The 15,592-nt window shown below is 37.2% G+C and overlaps 1 protein-coding gene across 1 annotated transcript; it reads left to right on the forward strand.

The window, feature by feature from the left end:
* Positions 1–1,030: 1,030 nt before the first annotated feature.
* Positions 1,031–14,525, forward strand: osbpl7 (oxysterol binding protein-like 7). The gene is made up of 21 exons (XM_059324876.1): positions 1,031–1,147; positions 2,023–2,166; positions 2,257–2,310; positions 2,390–2,503; positions 2,584–2,718; positions 2,815–2,941; positions 4,289–4,407; positions 5,491–5,580; positions 7,296–7,446; positions 7,586–7,671; positions 7,771–7,939; positions 9,027–9,173; positions 9,249–9,385; positions 10,169–10,306; positions 10,881–10,944; positions 11,068–11,146; positions 12,046–12,190; positions 12,310–12,460; positions 13,103–13,229; positions 13,335–13,457; positions 14,417–14,525. Exons 1-21 carry the CDS (start codon positions 1,031–1,033, stop codon positions 14,523–14,525), a joined length of 2,526 nt encoding a protein of 841 aa, XP_059180859.1.
* The last annotated feature ends 1,067 nt before the right edge of the window (positions 14,526–15,592 follow it).

Here is a 15,592-nt window from a genome sequence, read left to right on the forward strand (position 1 = left end):
CTTCAAGGTGTGTCCAGGTTTCTCTAGGTAACTGGATTACAGTTAGAGTCTCAGCTCAGTGCTTTGCCCCTTTGAGCCTGTTCAACACTTTCACTTTGTTTGTTTAAGTTGTTTAGACGCCACGTTTTATTGTGCAGGTCTATCTAAAGAACCAAATCAAATGGAATGTGTACAACATTTGGTGAAAGTTTGACACGGATGTAAGAGCTGAGTTACCAGCACAATAAAAAAGATAATTGCACCTGGAATTATTGTAATTTTACACTGTCAGGCCTCTGTCCTTAGACCATCAGTTTTAGTTTAGTTTACTTGCACATTATGCATAATAAAAGCTTTATTCTGTGATATAAATGTATTCACTTTGACCTTGTTTTTTATTACAATATATAAGGATATAAGTCCTGCAGCTCTATTGAATCTGCACTATCATGGCATAGAGGTGGGAGCAAGTCAATCTTTTGTGCAGAATAACACAGTGCCAATGCATGCCAAAAATCATAAAAAAGAAAAAGGGCGAGTTGAATTTCTATGTTAAATTAGAAAATAAATTAAAAAAATCTATCTAACTCCAACAATAATGCATGTTTTAACAATTTATTTCTATGATAAACACTTTATTACAGTATACAGTTACAGTATATTTTTGGTGATTTTTTTTTTAAAACATACTTTTCAAACCTGCAAGTGAATTTTGAGGTTTTATTTGCACAAATACACATTTATTAAAAATTGAAAAACTTTGCACATTGTGCAGGAGAGGTTAGATGCCAAAGATAGCTAGGATAGGATAAAAAAGATAAAAACAAAGACGACCAAATTCATCAAGTTTCAAGACTAACTAGTGATACAAAATTTATAGAAATAAGTCAGAAGTTAACACAGAAGTTAAATCATACTTGAATTAAGCTACTTTGATGTGTGTTTTATATGTTGTAATACAGGCTGGAGATGTAATGTTATTGATATAATATCATTTCTTGACAAACAGCCGATCACGACATGGTGCGGAGTCTGAGGCTGGCGCTCTGAAATGGATGCACATTCACTCAACCGCAGCCAATCGCTGGCGAGCGGTTTGGAGAAGTCTTCACCCACGTGGAAGCTTTCCCGGAGCAGCAGCACGCTGTCGTCACGCCACTCAAGACAGGTGAGACGCAGACACACATACAGGAGGATGAGCAGTTAGCTTGTTGTAGTTTTAGATTCTCTGTTTTTATTTTGCATGAAACCACTCAGATTAGTGTTCAAGATTATCTTTATCATTGTGTCATGAATAAAACTTAATTGAACTCAACTCAACATGACTTTATTCAAACAAACAGACAACATACCAAAGTGCTTCACAGGGGAAAATCTAACAACATAGACAACAATAATAAATCACATTTCAAGACTAAAAATGACAAAAATAAATAAATAAAATCCAGTAAAATAAATGCAAAGGATAAAATGAATTAAAAAAATAATGATAATAATGATAATAATAATTATTATTATTATTGTTGTATTATTCAAACGAAAACATTACAAGTAAGAGGTCAGAATTTTCTTTAAAAAATAAAAATCAAGCAAAATTCAAAGACTACTAATGAAACATAAAAACTTATTGAAGAAAATATTAGAGAGTCCATTATAATCTTATTTTCTGAGCTTGACATCCAAATTTGAATTACTTTATACATTGCTGGGTAGTTGATTTTTTTGTTTGTTTTAATAATCTGAATATGGGAAGTAACTAAAGCTGTCGGGAAATATAGTGCAGTAAAAAGTTTAGTATTTACCTCTGAGATGGAGCCAAGTAGATGAACAAATTGGCTGAAAATGAATATGTTTGGGTATCATTTTACTAATAAATTACAGAGAGTATCGGTAAATATTTGTATCAAGACCTGTCCCTCAGAGACTTCCAGCTTGTAATACTGCAAATGCAAGTGCATCCATCAGTGCGCCAGAGGCTCAGCCACCAGTGTGTTATCTTAATGAAAATCTCTGAGATTATTTCTCCCTTCATGCTCTGCTCAGATTATCAAAGACTGGGAGGTGATTGACGACCTTCAGGTAGAGATGCAGGCAGGAGGCGACAACCCTCCCGACATGACCACCCCAGGGATCTGTGAGGGATATCTGCTCAAGAGGAGGAAGTGGCCTCTGAAAGGCTGGCACAAGGTGAGAAACCTGCCTGCGCTCTCACCTTTTATGTCAAGAAAATATAAATATTTTAAGATTTAAAAATTATGTTTGCTTTCTTTTTTTCAGCGGTACTTTGTCCTGGAAGCAGGAATGTTGCGTTACTCCAAACATCAACATGATGTAAGTGAACGTTGCATTTTATAACAGGATTTTTCACCAGATTTAAACATTAAAACGTATGTTTTTTTCCCCATTTAAGGTCTCCAGAGGACGAGTGCAGGGCTCTTTGGATGTGAGCCTCGCAGTGATGTCCATAAACAAGAAGTCAAACCGGATCGACCTGGACGCAGGAGACATCCTCTATCACATGAAGGTACATGGAGTTATTTTCAAACATATATCCAGTGTGTTGTCAGATTAAAAAGATAAGTATGAGTTTCTTGTCTCTCCAAGGCAAAGAGTCATGAACTCTTCTACATCTGGGTGACTAAGCTACAAGCCCACCGGCTGTACAAGAAGAACGAGGCGGCTCATATTCAGGGCGGCTTCCTGCAGACTTTGTCTCAGGCTCAGAGGAACGGAGATTTGGTGAGTATCAAAAAAAGCAATAAAGTCAAACGAAACCAAACTATCTTTACTTTAATGACTCAGTGTAACTCCTTCTGTCTGCCATCTTGTTCCCAGAGCTCTGCAGGCGTCGTGGATCCAGCTGCAGCTCCTGCAGGGCTGCTGCCCTCAGCCAACACGGGCGTCAACAGCAAAGTGTCAGCCTGGCTGCAGCAGAGTCACGACCCAGAGACCTGCGTCCAAGGTAAGAAGGAAAAGAATTAGAATCTTTATTGTCATTATACAAAATACAGTGAAATTTGTAGGCAATTCAATTCAGTGCAAAGGGAAAAAGTGCAACAAAGAATAAATAAAAAAAGAAGAAAATTACTAATAAATAGACTGATAATAAATCTTCAAAATTCACTTGACAAGATTTCTTAAATTAAGATTGTTAAATCTAGAAATAAGCAAGTTGAACGTTTAAGATACGAAATTAACTCTTAAAATAAGACAAATTATCTAACTTTTTTTTTTATCTTGGTAAGAAACAAATACTTTGCAGTGTGTGTGTGTGTGTGTGTGTGTGTGTGTGTGTGTGTGTGTGTGTGTGTACAAACAAGGAATTTACATTTAGCAGCAAAGTTTGATATGATATTGATACAGTTGCACTTGTGATACAGTTAAATAATTATTATGATGTTTGTGAAAAAAGAAGCCTTCAGTTTTCATTTAGTTTTGCAATGGCCCTGGGATTTGTGCTGTTTTTCAGTCTGTCTGCTCTGGTTTTTAGTATCCTATATCTCCTCCCTGACTCAACACTGACCAATGAACCAATGAAAGAGTCTCAAAACACATTTTAAACCTGAATGGCATTCAGAGAGCACCAAGGCCAATGGTGATGTATCATCTGAAAAGATGACTGAAATCTTATATTATTGATTAGTCAAAGAAACTCTAAATACATAAATTAGGGCATGTCCATGAGTGAAGAGGTTTTGTATTTAGTCTGGTTTGCTTTCACAGTGCAGAAATGCTGGCGTGTACGAAGGCATAGGGCTGGAAATATACTTTTCCAGTATTATTACTTATTTGTTGTAAAGTTAGATGTGGACAATGTAAACAGGGAAATCAAACAAAGCATCATGGAGCCGAATGCACCATGAAATATTGCTGTCTAAGTCTTTTTACCTCCACTCTGCACTGATTTATCTTCTGCACGAATCATTTCTCCTTCAGTTGATCTCAAATAATTTTATAAAGTGTTTTTGTGGACTTTATTCAGCATCTTCTGTTTCTGTTCTTCGGCTCAGATGTCGAGCAAACATCAGTCTGTCCTCTCCCAGTCCTGTTGCATCTGTTGCTCTGTGAACATCTCACAGGTCGTCCACAATTTGCTGAGTTTTGGTTCATTTCCTGTAATCGGGTCGGATTATGTTTGACAGAGAATTGAACTCTACTAGGGATGCTTTGGAAACGGACTGAGACCCCCTCTCGCACCAGTGTACGATTGGAGGGTTCACAAGCAACCAAACCAACCGTAACAAGGATTTAACCACCAGAGTTCCACTGAAACGGACTAAATTTAAAAGTGTTTTTTTTTTTTTTCCAGAGCTGAACCGCTGCCACGTGGACCTCTCTGAGCTGAACCGTCTGATCCAGAGGCTGCAGCTGCTGGAGTCAGGCCAGGCCATCACTAACGGAGACCTGAAGCGCATCATCAGCATACAGGTAGACTGACAATCAAGGCTAATACATACTCCGCAAGAGAAATGTGTTCTCTCTCCCAGGGCTGCAGGAACAGAATTACATCATTTTGTTCTTGTAGTCCTGAGAGAGAGAACACATGTCTGTGGTGTCCAAGAACTGTTGATTTTGACGTGTGCTGCAGTGGGAGGACCCTATGAGAAGTTCTGCAGTGGAGTTTTTTCATGAAGTATGAAATGTCCTGGGGCCGGATTTACAAAAGTGTTCTTAAGATAAAAATTTATAAGAAAAAAAAATAGGATGTTCCTAAGAATGTTCTTGAATGCTATTCACCATTTTTTTCTTAAGAATTCTCGTATGTCTTTGGAACTTCTTAGTTTTCTCAATTAGGACGTTCTTAGATTTTTAACTTATGATCACTAGATCATTAATTAACTAGTATCAAATACAAAAACTGCCTCCATGATTTACTAAGAGTACATTGTAGTGTAATCTAAGAATAGGCCGACATGTCACACAGACTGAAATTTCAATTAACTACCAAAATAAGTTTTATGTGATACTTTCACAAAAAAACTACCCTGACCAACTTCAATGAACTAAATTTGTTAACACATTGTCTAGGGCTAAACTAAATATTAAAGAAATCATATGAATGTCATACAAATTTGTTCAAGTAAATACACATCAAGACTAACCTTTTCACTGTAGCTGTGTATCTGACGACGGAGGGCTTCTCTTAAAGTTGTGAAGAAATATGAGAAATAAACTTTGTTTTTTCAAGAATCTCATTTGTTCTCAAGTTCTATCTTAGGAAAAAAATTAAGAAGAAAGTTAAGAAAACAACTAAAGAAAAGATAAGAATTTATTCATGAACACCAAATCTTCTTAAATTTCGTCTTAAGAGCAACACTAAGAAAAAAGTGGCACTTAAGAAGCATTTTTTTCTTAAGACTGCTTTGTGAATCCGGCCCCTGGCCTTTTTCTTTTTCTTGACACCTCGACAACAAAGCAAATTTCTCTGTTCTTTTGGAGAATTTAAGGGCTAAAGTGTGGAGCACATCCTGTCGGGGAAGCTTCACATGAGAATTTTTTTCTCTGATCCAGAATCTGTCGCTTGAGAAGCCGAAGAAGTCGAGGTCGGGGAAGATGTGGGGTCACTCTCGCACATTATCCAGAGTGGAGGCGCTGGGAATGGTAAGAATGGTCTGTCCCTACTCTTAACATTAATAAACATATATGTATTTTAAATTATTTTACATTGATTTGTACATTGATTCAACATTAATGTTTTCACTTGATTTAAACTGGATTTTGATTTAAACCTTAAAAAAATATATATATCTTTTATTATTACTGGTACTATTCTAAGTAAAATATTAGTTTTAAATATTTGACATCCCAACCCTCCTGTAACATTTTGGGGCCTTTCTTTAATCCAAAGCCTATTCGTGGGATGACTAAATCGGTGAGTTGGCAATGGGAAGGGACGACTTGATTCAATGTATAAATAATGACATAAAATAATTTCTTTCAGGTTTAAAAGGTAAATGTGTCTGTGTGCTCCAGCCCGGTGTTATAGATATTTCATTCAATATCCACAACACATTTTATATACTAAGGAACCTTTTTTCCCTCACAGAACAGATCTTTGAATTGTTGAAGGAGTAAATGATTATGTGCATTTTGTTTAGATGTTAGTTCAGTAGTTTTCAGTCCTGTCCTTTAGAAACAAGAGCTCTGTTGGTTCTCTGTCCCGCCGGCTCGTTGGAGCACTAAAGCTCGGACACAACCTGATTTTAAACATAAATGCAATGATGTGAACAGTGTTATTATCAAGTAGCTGGTGGGAATGATAACCTGCAGGGCTGTTGGTGCTCGAGGTCCAGATTTGAACCATGAATAAAAGTAGTCAACCTGATTAGATGACTGTTATAATATTGATAAATCTTCACAGTGCAGCATTGATTCTGCAGGAGAAACACGGGTGTAACTAATTAACATTAATGATTACTGTGGTTCATTTTAGCAGATTCAATTTAATTGGTGTCACTATGAATTAATCCTGAACACAAAAATTCTAAAACAAACAAACAAAAACAACAACAACTGTAGCAGGGATCCAACAGGCCTTGACACATTTTAATGCTCCAGTTAAATTAGTTCCACCTGTGTTTGACAAACCCTGCTTTTAATGTGAAATTGAAGATGCACGCCTCGCATCATTTCCTGTCAAAAGTCAAAATTTAATCAAAGCAAGAGTTTGGGGAATATTCTGGAAAATGAATGACTTATTTATCGTAAAGAGAGACTCTGATGTCTGCACGGTAAGTATGAAGCTCAGTTTAGCATAAAGACTGGGAGGAAATGTCTCCCCTGACTGTGTTCAGACTATAAACTGTATAAAAGAAGGGGACACAGCCAGCATGATGTCACACATTTGTTTGTGCACTGTTTTGAAGAATTTGTTTGAGAAATACCAGATAAAATTATATAAATATATAAAATAATATAAAATAAAAATAAATAAATAAATGGATACTAAAAATAATGAAAAAATAGATGATAATAATAATAATAATAATAATAATAATAATAATAATAATTATCATAAAATAGCAATGATAATAATAATAATTTTAATTATCAAGACAACCATAAAACCTAATTAAAGACTATAATAAAAATAAATAAATAAATTACTGAATATATAGATAATAAAGCTCTACTAAAAGTCAGACTAAAACAATAAAAAATAAAATTATAATAGTGGCTTTATTTTGCTGACCTGAAGGTTGCTGCTTGGGATTTCACAGGGTGGTTCTGACAACAAGTCTCCAGGAAGTTTTAATTGTCAGATAACAAGTTAAATGAACCAACAAATCAACCGTCTTTCATGTTCACCTCCACAGCTGTCGTCCAGTCACCTGGGCAGCTCGCCTCAACTTGGAGCCTCCGTCCCCTCCATCCCCGACTACGTCTACACCCAGCTGTCCCCTCCTACTGCCACATCACCCGAGGGCAGGAAGATCCAGCAGGACATCTGCGCCATGTCGCTACGAGGTCAGAAACACACAAACATGCGCGTGTAAACAGAATTAGACGAGTGTAGTGTATCCAGGACAACGTGATTATGCAACAGGGAAACTGTTGTCACTTTCCAAATTAAAAGAACTGAATTTGCATCTTTTTCTTTCTTCAGTGCTTGCATCCCTGAAGACAGTGCATGAAACTCTGTCCCAGGAGAGGCAGAAGCTGCAGGAAGTCTGGGAAACTAACAACATCCAGGTAAGAATCAAGCTGCAGCCGTCATCTGGATTCTCAGGCACACATTCCCTTGTGGGTTTATGATGATTCTGTCTTTACTTTCTGTTTCTCGTCCTGCAGCCGGCAGCAGTGAGGCGTTCATCCAACGAGGCTTCTTCTTTGGCAGACTCGGCAGCTGAGTATTTTGATGCCAGCGACGACATCCTTTTTGGTAGCTCCTCTGAGGTGTCTGACGAGTCGGGGCTGAGTGACGGCAGCACCACCAACTCTGAGCCGGAGGAGGGACACGGTGGGTTCAGGAGCACCGGGGTTCATGCAGAATGTCAGTGAAATATGTCATTTTGTGCAGTACACAAACAGGAAAAACAAACTTTTTACTTTAAGAAAATCAGTGGATATTACTGTGGAAATATCACCATCTATATGTCTGCCCAAACACTGTCATAGTGGGTTGTCCTATGCTACTATTTTTTTATTTATTTACTATATATAAAGAAATGTAAGATATTTGAGTCATGTGTAGTTAGTATTAACACCCATATTTACTTGGCACTCTTGAATGGATTACCATGAAATTTAAGTTCCTTAAGGGGAAAATGTTTTGATTCCTTCATTTCTTTTCTCGCTGCATCATCCGGGTGTATTTATATTCTATCATATTGAATATATTAGTGTGTTATATTAGTGTTTTGCCATAAAATTCAGCTCAAACATTCATGTTCATTGGACGAGAAATTGTAATAATTGATGATCTCTAAATTGTCTTAATCAGGTGAAAAACTTGTTTGATTGATACTTAAGTTTATAAGTAAAAACCTGCAAAACTAACCAACATTTCCATCAGCCTCAGCTGTATTTTGTTTAGTGCTAATAAGCAAATGTTAACAAGCTTACACACTGAACTAAAATGGTGAATGTAGTAAAAGATGATACCTGCTAAACATAAAAAAACAGCCTCACAACACTGCTTGCTGATTACAGTTTTCTAACTGATAATTTTCTGAATATTTAGCAGAAATGTGTATATAACAATATCTTAATATCTTAATATATGAAAAATAAATATTTAATCAAAATGTTAAATCAGAATCTACATTTTTAGTGGCCGTGGATTCATCTAAAGTAGGATGAAACAACAACACATAGCATGGGATACATACATTACATATTTTTTTATTTAATATTTAACATTTTTTACAATATCCTATACTGCAACATGTTGTTTTACACAAAATCTCTCTAAAATGTGAAGAAGTGAGCTAACTATTCAAAATATATCAGCTAGAAAACTGTAACTACACTTTTTTTATGGCGCTCCATACTGTTCTTGTTGCTGCCTGGTGATTAATATAATTTCCTCTCACCAACATTAACAGCATCAGCCACTCGGAAGTACCGTGCGAGCATTTCCAGGAGTCCCAGCTGCGTCGTTCCCAAGAGCACGGGCCGGAGAACCACGCTGCCCGCTCACTGTCCCGACAACAGCCACGTGGGCCTCATGGCCATCCTCTACAACAACATCGGTGAGTCACAGCGCTCTGCACAGACACACACCTTATTTATGACACAGAGCAGTTTTCACATGTTTTTTCCTACAGGTAAAGACTTGGCTCGTGTGTCCATGCCCGCTCCGCTCAACGAGCCTGTGAACCTGCTGCAGAGGCTGTGTGAGGAGCTGGAGTACAGCGAGCTGCTGGATACGGCCTGCAACACTCCAGACCCCTACCAGAGGATGGTGAGACCAGACACAACCATAGACTGTGGACACAACACACTAATATCACTGACAGTCGATTTACACCAACCAACACCTCCCTTCTAGTCATGGATTGTGTTCATTTTTTAGTCTTAAAAAGGCCCAGTTTGGGCCCTGAAACTAAATTTCCCATTTTTTTTCCTAATTCTTTGCTTCTTTATGTTGATTATGTATTGTTTATGTTTATTCCATAACACTTTATTTGAAGGGGTATGCATAAGACTGACATGGCATCTGTCATTAAGATTTAGAAAGAGATTTATGCATGCTTATGAATGTTGTCATTAAGTGTTATTCAAAGATGTTGCTAAAAAGTTGCTTCAGAGCTGAAAAATCCATTTTTAAAGATATTTAGACTCAATAGTTTCCCAGGGAAGCATTATTTAAATGTTCCCTTTTTCCCACAACTTTTTATTTTTATGTGAAAGTGTTTGTATTCAATGTATGCATATAAAGATGTAAAAATGTTATATTATTTTTGATATATTATTTTTGAAAATAGCTATTTTTTTTCTTTTCTTTTTTTTTTTTTTTACTGGCTGTAATGTTGCATTCAGTGTTGTAAAGGTACATGTTGCACATTATGTTTCAAATTATCTTGAGGGTTTTTTGGATGCTCAGTACAAATTTCAACCAAGTCCAGTGAAAAATATTTAGCTCATGAGCCTTAGAATAAACGGTAACACTATTTGAAGGGGTATGCATATAGAATACTAAAATAAAGGTTAAACAACATGATGCATGTTATTTTATGTCTTCCAGGTTTACATTGCTGCCTTCGCTATCTCCGGTTACTCCACTGCGACCTTCAGGAGCCACTACAAGCCCTTCAACCCGGTGCTGGGGGAGACGTACGAGTGCATCAGAGAGGACCGCGGCTTCCGCCTCATCAGTGAGCAGGTAAACCTCACAAACACAACTTTTACTATGCAGGAAGATGATACAACTGACCGTCTTTTAAGATTTGGTATAGACGACGGGGAATTACTATTTATTCCCGTTTTGTTATAATTAAGATGGATCACCCATTTGTGTAATTTAGCTGCAAGAATTAACAAAGATTTTTTGCTTTAATTATATTGCATTTATTTAAATTAAAAAGATAAGCACAAAGCATTCATTTGGAGTGGTAGCAACTACATGAAAAGTAATCATAAGATACAGGATTTCAGGTCGGCATGTTGACATTTAAGTTGTTGTTTTTTACGCTTATTTCTGCAGTTTCAAGATGTATCATGAAATAAACCTCAAAGCTCAAGAAACTGAAGAGGTTACACAATAGTTTACAGTGATGCACATGCAATAAAGCAATTTTCTTGTCTCTGACCCTAAGAAATAAAAGCTCAGCGCTGATTAATAGCTATTAAGTGTCTCTTCAGCACTTCTTCTTCTGCATACATAAACACCAGAAGTTTCTCCTGATGAGCCTTGTTGTATGTGGTCAGATTTTTTTTAACTTGTTTTGATGCTCCAGGTCTGCCACCATCCCCCCATCTCTGCCTGCCATGCAGAGTCAGACAACTTCTCCTTTTGGCAAGGTGAGTTCAGTTCACTTCAGTTGATGGTTCAAATAATTTATGTGTCTTTATCTTTATTTAAGTCAGTACTTTTATAATGTATATTGTCAACAACAGTTCATGTTTATTTATATTCCTGAACAGACCAGCGATGGAAAAATAAATTCTGGGGGAAGTCACTGGAGATTCTGCCAACAGGGATGGTGAACGTCACTCTTCAGAAGTAAGCAGTCGATACCTAACAATGCACTACACATCTGACGTGATCACACTTTATTTCCTCTTTTTAACAGTAACATTCAAGACAAACCTAAAAACAGCTGTCTGTATGTTCCTCATTGTGGCTTGTGGAAAAATAGTATTAGATTCTTGATATTTAAACAATAAACATTACACCACATTTATTTAAATCATGTCACAAATGAGCAGACAAGCCTACTGCAGTTGATTACAATGTATTTTACATGACAAGTATCTGACTGTTCTGACAATCCACGTTCTATTGTTTCTTTGAAGTTTCTCTCACAGTTTACACAGTGGCAGTGTAAAGAGAGACAAAAGACATGGCAGAGATAGACGGGCAACAAATGTCCTCAGCATCAATCTAATAAGATATGATGCGATTATTTGGTGATTTACACCTCAAGCATTACACTACCAAGTTTTTTCTCAGAAAATTATCAAAAATGTCCATCATCATGCACAAAACCCAGTGACATCTTCAAATTGCTCATTTAGTCCAAATATTTTCAATTTACAATTGTATTAAACAGAGAAAACCACCGAACAATCATATTTCAGACACTTATTTAGGCATTTTAGATGCTTGCTTTTATGTAATGCTTTCTTTCTTACCACTCCTTTTTACTCCTTTACTTATTTTTTACTCCTTTTTACTTTCTAATTCTGTGTATCTGAGAATGTCTTGTGATTGTTCCTACAGTGTCTTTTATTGTTTTTCTTTTAATGTTGCTTAGCCTTATGGCATCATTGTCGTTGTAATTAACTGCTCTCTCTCCAAGCACTTTGAATGCTGTTGTTTTCAAAAGGTGCTATATAAATGAAGTTATTATCATTATTATTTTTACTCAATAAATTGCTACATTTTGGTGTTTTGTGCAGGTATGGAGACCATTATGAGTGGAACAAAGTGGTGACTTGCATCCACAACGTCCTCAGCCAGCAGCGCTACCTGGAGCATTACGGCGAGGTCACCATCCGCAACCTGAAGAGCAACGCCTGCACCTGCAAGATCACCTTCGTCAAGGTCAATAAAACCACTTCCTGTCCTTTTTCTGTTTTAATGTTACTCTACAAGTGATTTTTTTGTGTAGGTTCCACAGCTTGTCTTAGGCTTTTTTTACTAAAAGTTGTATTTTGTTGTAGTCTCGTTACTGGGGTTCAGACACCAACAAGAACGAGGTGCAGGGCACCGTGCTGGACCAGAGCGGGAGTGTCATCCACCGGTTCGGAGGTCTGTGGCATGAAGGCATCTTCTGCGACACTCTGCCCACTCCCAAATGTGTCTGGAAGCCAAGTGAGTCCACCATCACTGCAAACAACACTTCGTTGGTAACGCTTTATATTAAGGTCCTTGTAATAACCATTAATTAACAAGTAATAAGGCCCTTGTAAGTCCTTACAAGATGCTAATTAACATTACTGTGTGTTTATAAGCCTATATAAGTGTTAATAATGGCATTATAATACAGCTAATAGCAGGCTATAAGAGATGTATAATAAGAACATTAATAAAAGCCTCATGAATATCTTATAATTCTTCATAATTGCATTACAAACACCCATAACCCACCCATTATGTCTGCCATGCCTTTATTAATCTTTTGTTTGCTTATTGATATTAAAATATACTTTATTGCTTATCTTTTATAAGTTAACTATGCACTTGTTAACAGTTAACTATGCTTTTTGCAGCTAAAGGGATCTAAAGCAAGAACAATGCCTTATTACTTGTTAATTAATGGTTATTACAAGGACCTTAATATAAAGCATTACCGAATCGTTTGTCTGTTTGTCCTTGAGGTTTTTCATGTGTTAAAGCTTTAAATGGAAGTGTGAAATGATCGAAAGCTCCCTGTTACCAAATCTGCTAATCAGCGTAAATCCAAGCGTCACGTTTGTGCAGCAGCTCACCAGAAAGGCTCCTGTCACCCCACAGATCCCCAGCCAAAGGATTACCTGCTGTACTATGGGTTCTCCACCTTCGCCATGGAGCTGAATGAACTCACCCCGGACCTGGAGCCTCTGCTGCCTCCCACAGACAGCCGCCTGCGCCCCGACCAAAGGTGAGCCCAGCTGCAGAAAAAACTTTCTACGTATACTAAAGTGACTGAACATGTAGTTTGCTGACTCAGAAAGAGCACATGAAGTTACTTCTTACCTTCTAACAGGATGCTGGAGGACGGGAAAGTGGATGAAGCGGACGTAAAGAAAGATGAAATCGAGGACTTTCAGAGGGAGCGGAGAAAAGAGCTCAGCAAAAAAGGGGAAGAACACGTTCCACGTTTTTTCAAGTAAGTTCATTTCTTTTGAGACCTCTAAAATGTCCTGACCTTGACTATAGTGACTTGTACATGTGTAAAGTTTGTCCCTAGACTAGTCACTACTGAATGCAGAGATGTCTGTGCACTAATATCTGAGATTTAAATGCACACTGGGCGAGCTAGATTTGGTGCATTACTACTTTGAAAAGGCAGAGAAAAAAAAGTCTGAAACCTCTCGTGAAGACCGTAATTTCAACATAAAAGATGCAAACTGCACTTACCATTCTGTTATGTCTGCAAGTCTCTGATTATGAGATTCTGAATCTCTCTGATGGAGAAAATAAACCAGTGAAATTTATCCACAGAGCTCCTCTACTGGCTTGTTAAACATGTTAAAATATTACTCACAGCAGAATATATTTTACATACCTTAAAACATGTCTGCAGGGGGAGTTTGTTTGCATAACGTCCACAATATATAAAGTACTTTGGGAGTTGTGTATCTGAGCCTGGATTATTCATTGGATCAGTCATGACAGTGATTACATGGTGTGGAGTACAATTTTGTTCTGCAAATGTTCAACAATACTGTATTTACTATTATGTAGACTTAGAAAAGCAGATATAGGGAGAATTTTTGGGCATTTTTACTTTTTTATACTTTATTTTAAGAGTTAAAAGAAATTTTCAGTTGTTTACATATCATGTTCTTCATACTTGTAGTATTCCTGCAAGTTTATATATTTTTATAACTTAAAAATAGTGAAATTAAAACAAACAATAAGGTACATAAGTAGATAATGAATAAAAAATAGTAAGGTTGAAAAAAGAAAGAAAAAAGTAGACCAGTATGATGATGTACGTACATATATTCACTTATTGTACATAGACAGGACTATCCCGTATATTCATACCTAAATAAATCTACATCTGCACACTGGGCATTTATTCTTGAAAGATTGACTGAAATGATTATTATGGTTTCTCAGGAAAGCCAAAGACACCTGTGGACGGGACGTCTGGCTGACAAACGGGACGTACTGGAAGCTCAGAGAGAATCCAGGTTTTGCTAATATGGAGAACATAACTCTGTGGTGAAGAGACGACTGCGACAAGCAATGCCGGACAAAAAAACACATGAAAAAGAGAGAGAGAGACTGAGAAATATCAGTGATAGATATTTACACAGCATGTATGATCCACTCGGAGCGGAGATGGTGCTGCGGATCTCTCCTCGTTCCTTCATGACAGGCTCATGGGAACCTTCTGCATCCAGCTCAGGTGAAGAAACTCAGAAGAACTTTCTCTTCAAGATCAATTTTCTAATGCAATTTCTTTTTTTAGATTACTTCAACACATGCGTTTATATTTTTGAGACGCTTGCTGCAGAAAAAGACTGAATGTGTGACGCACACTCTGCAGAAATGACTTGAAATGAAAACAAAAACTGCATTTTTCTGTCAGGTTAGTAAGAGGCCTGTTATGTTAGTGTGTTGAATGTTCAAATCATGTCTTTCTCTTATGAGTACTATTATGTGACTGTATAAATGTCCTGGCACTTGCAATGCTCCAGTCAGGGCTGGATTACCAACTGAGCAAAGCAGGGGACAGCCACAAGCTTCAATTTGATTTATTGCAAATATATTTGGGAATATGCACCATAAAGCACATTAATAACATTAAACCTGTAAATAAATATCAGCAGAATCTGCAGCTCCGCTCGGCTTTACAGAGCTTCATGAGTTTCAGCTCATTTTTTTTATCCGTCTGGCTGCAACTTTAGTGTTCTGGCTCGCTCTCACAGCACTCATAGCATCTTTTTCAGAGAAATTAGGCTGTGAAAACCTTCTTCACACACAGCAGCAATCAGTTTTTAAGACTAGGTTGGAGAACAAAGTGGATTATTAGCAGCTGAAGAGGCAAAAGTCTCCCTCAGTATTTGGTGGAGACCAAAAAACAGAGTCCAAAACTGTCCAATCCCACTCCAACCACCACCTGGGAAAGGAGACTCAAAGAAAACAAGCAGCACCTCACTCTGGCAGGGAGGATCACCTGCACCAGGCACTGCAAGAAACACACAAAAAAGGAACCATTTGACCCCTGGTCATAACAATAATTATAGCTCCAATGATTAGTCGATCAATAGAAAATAAATCTGCAGCTGT

This window comes from Centropristis striata, chromosome 21, assembly GCF_030273125.1.
Source record: "Centropristis striata isolate RG_2023a ecotype Rhode Island chromosome 21, C.striata_1.0, whole genome shotgun sequence".
NCBI lineage: Eukaryota > Metazoa > Chordata > Actinopteri > Perciformes > Serranidae > Centropristis > Centropristis striata.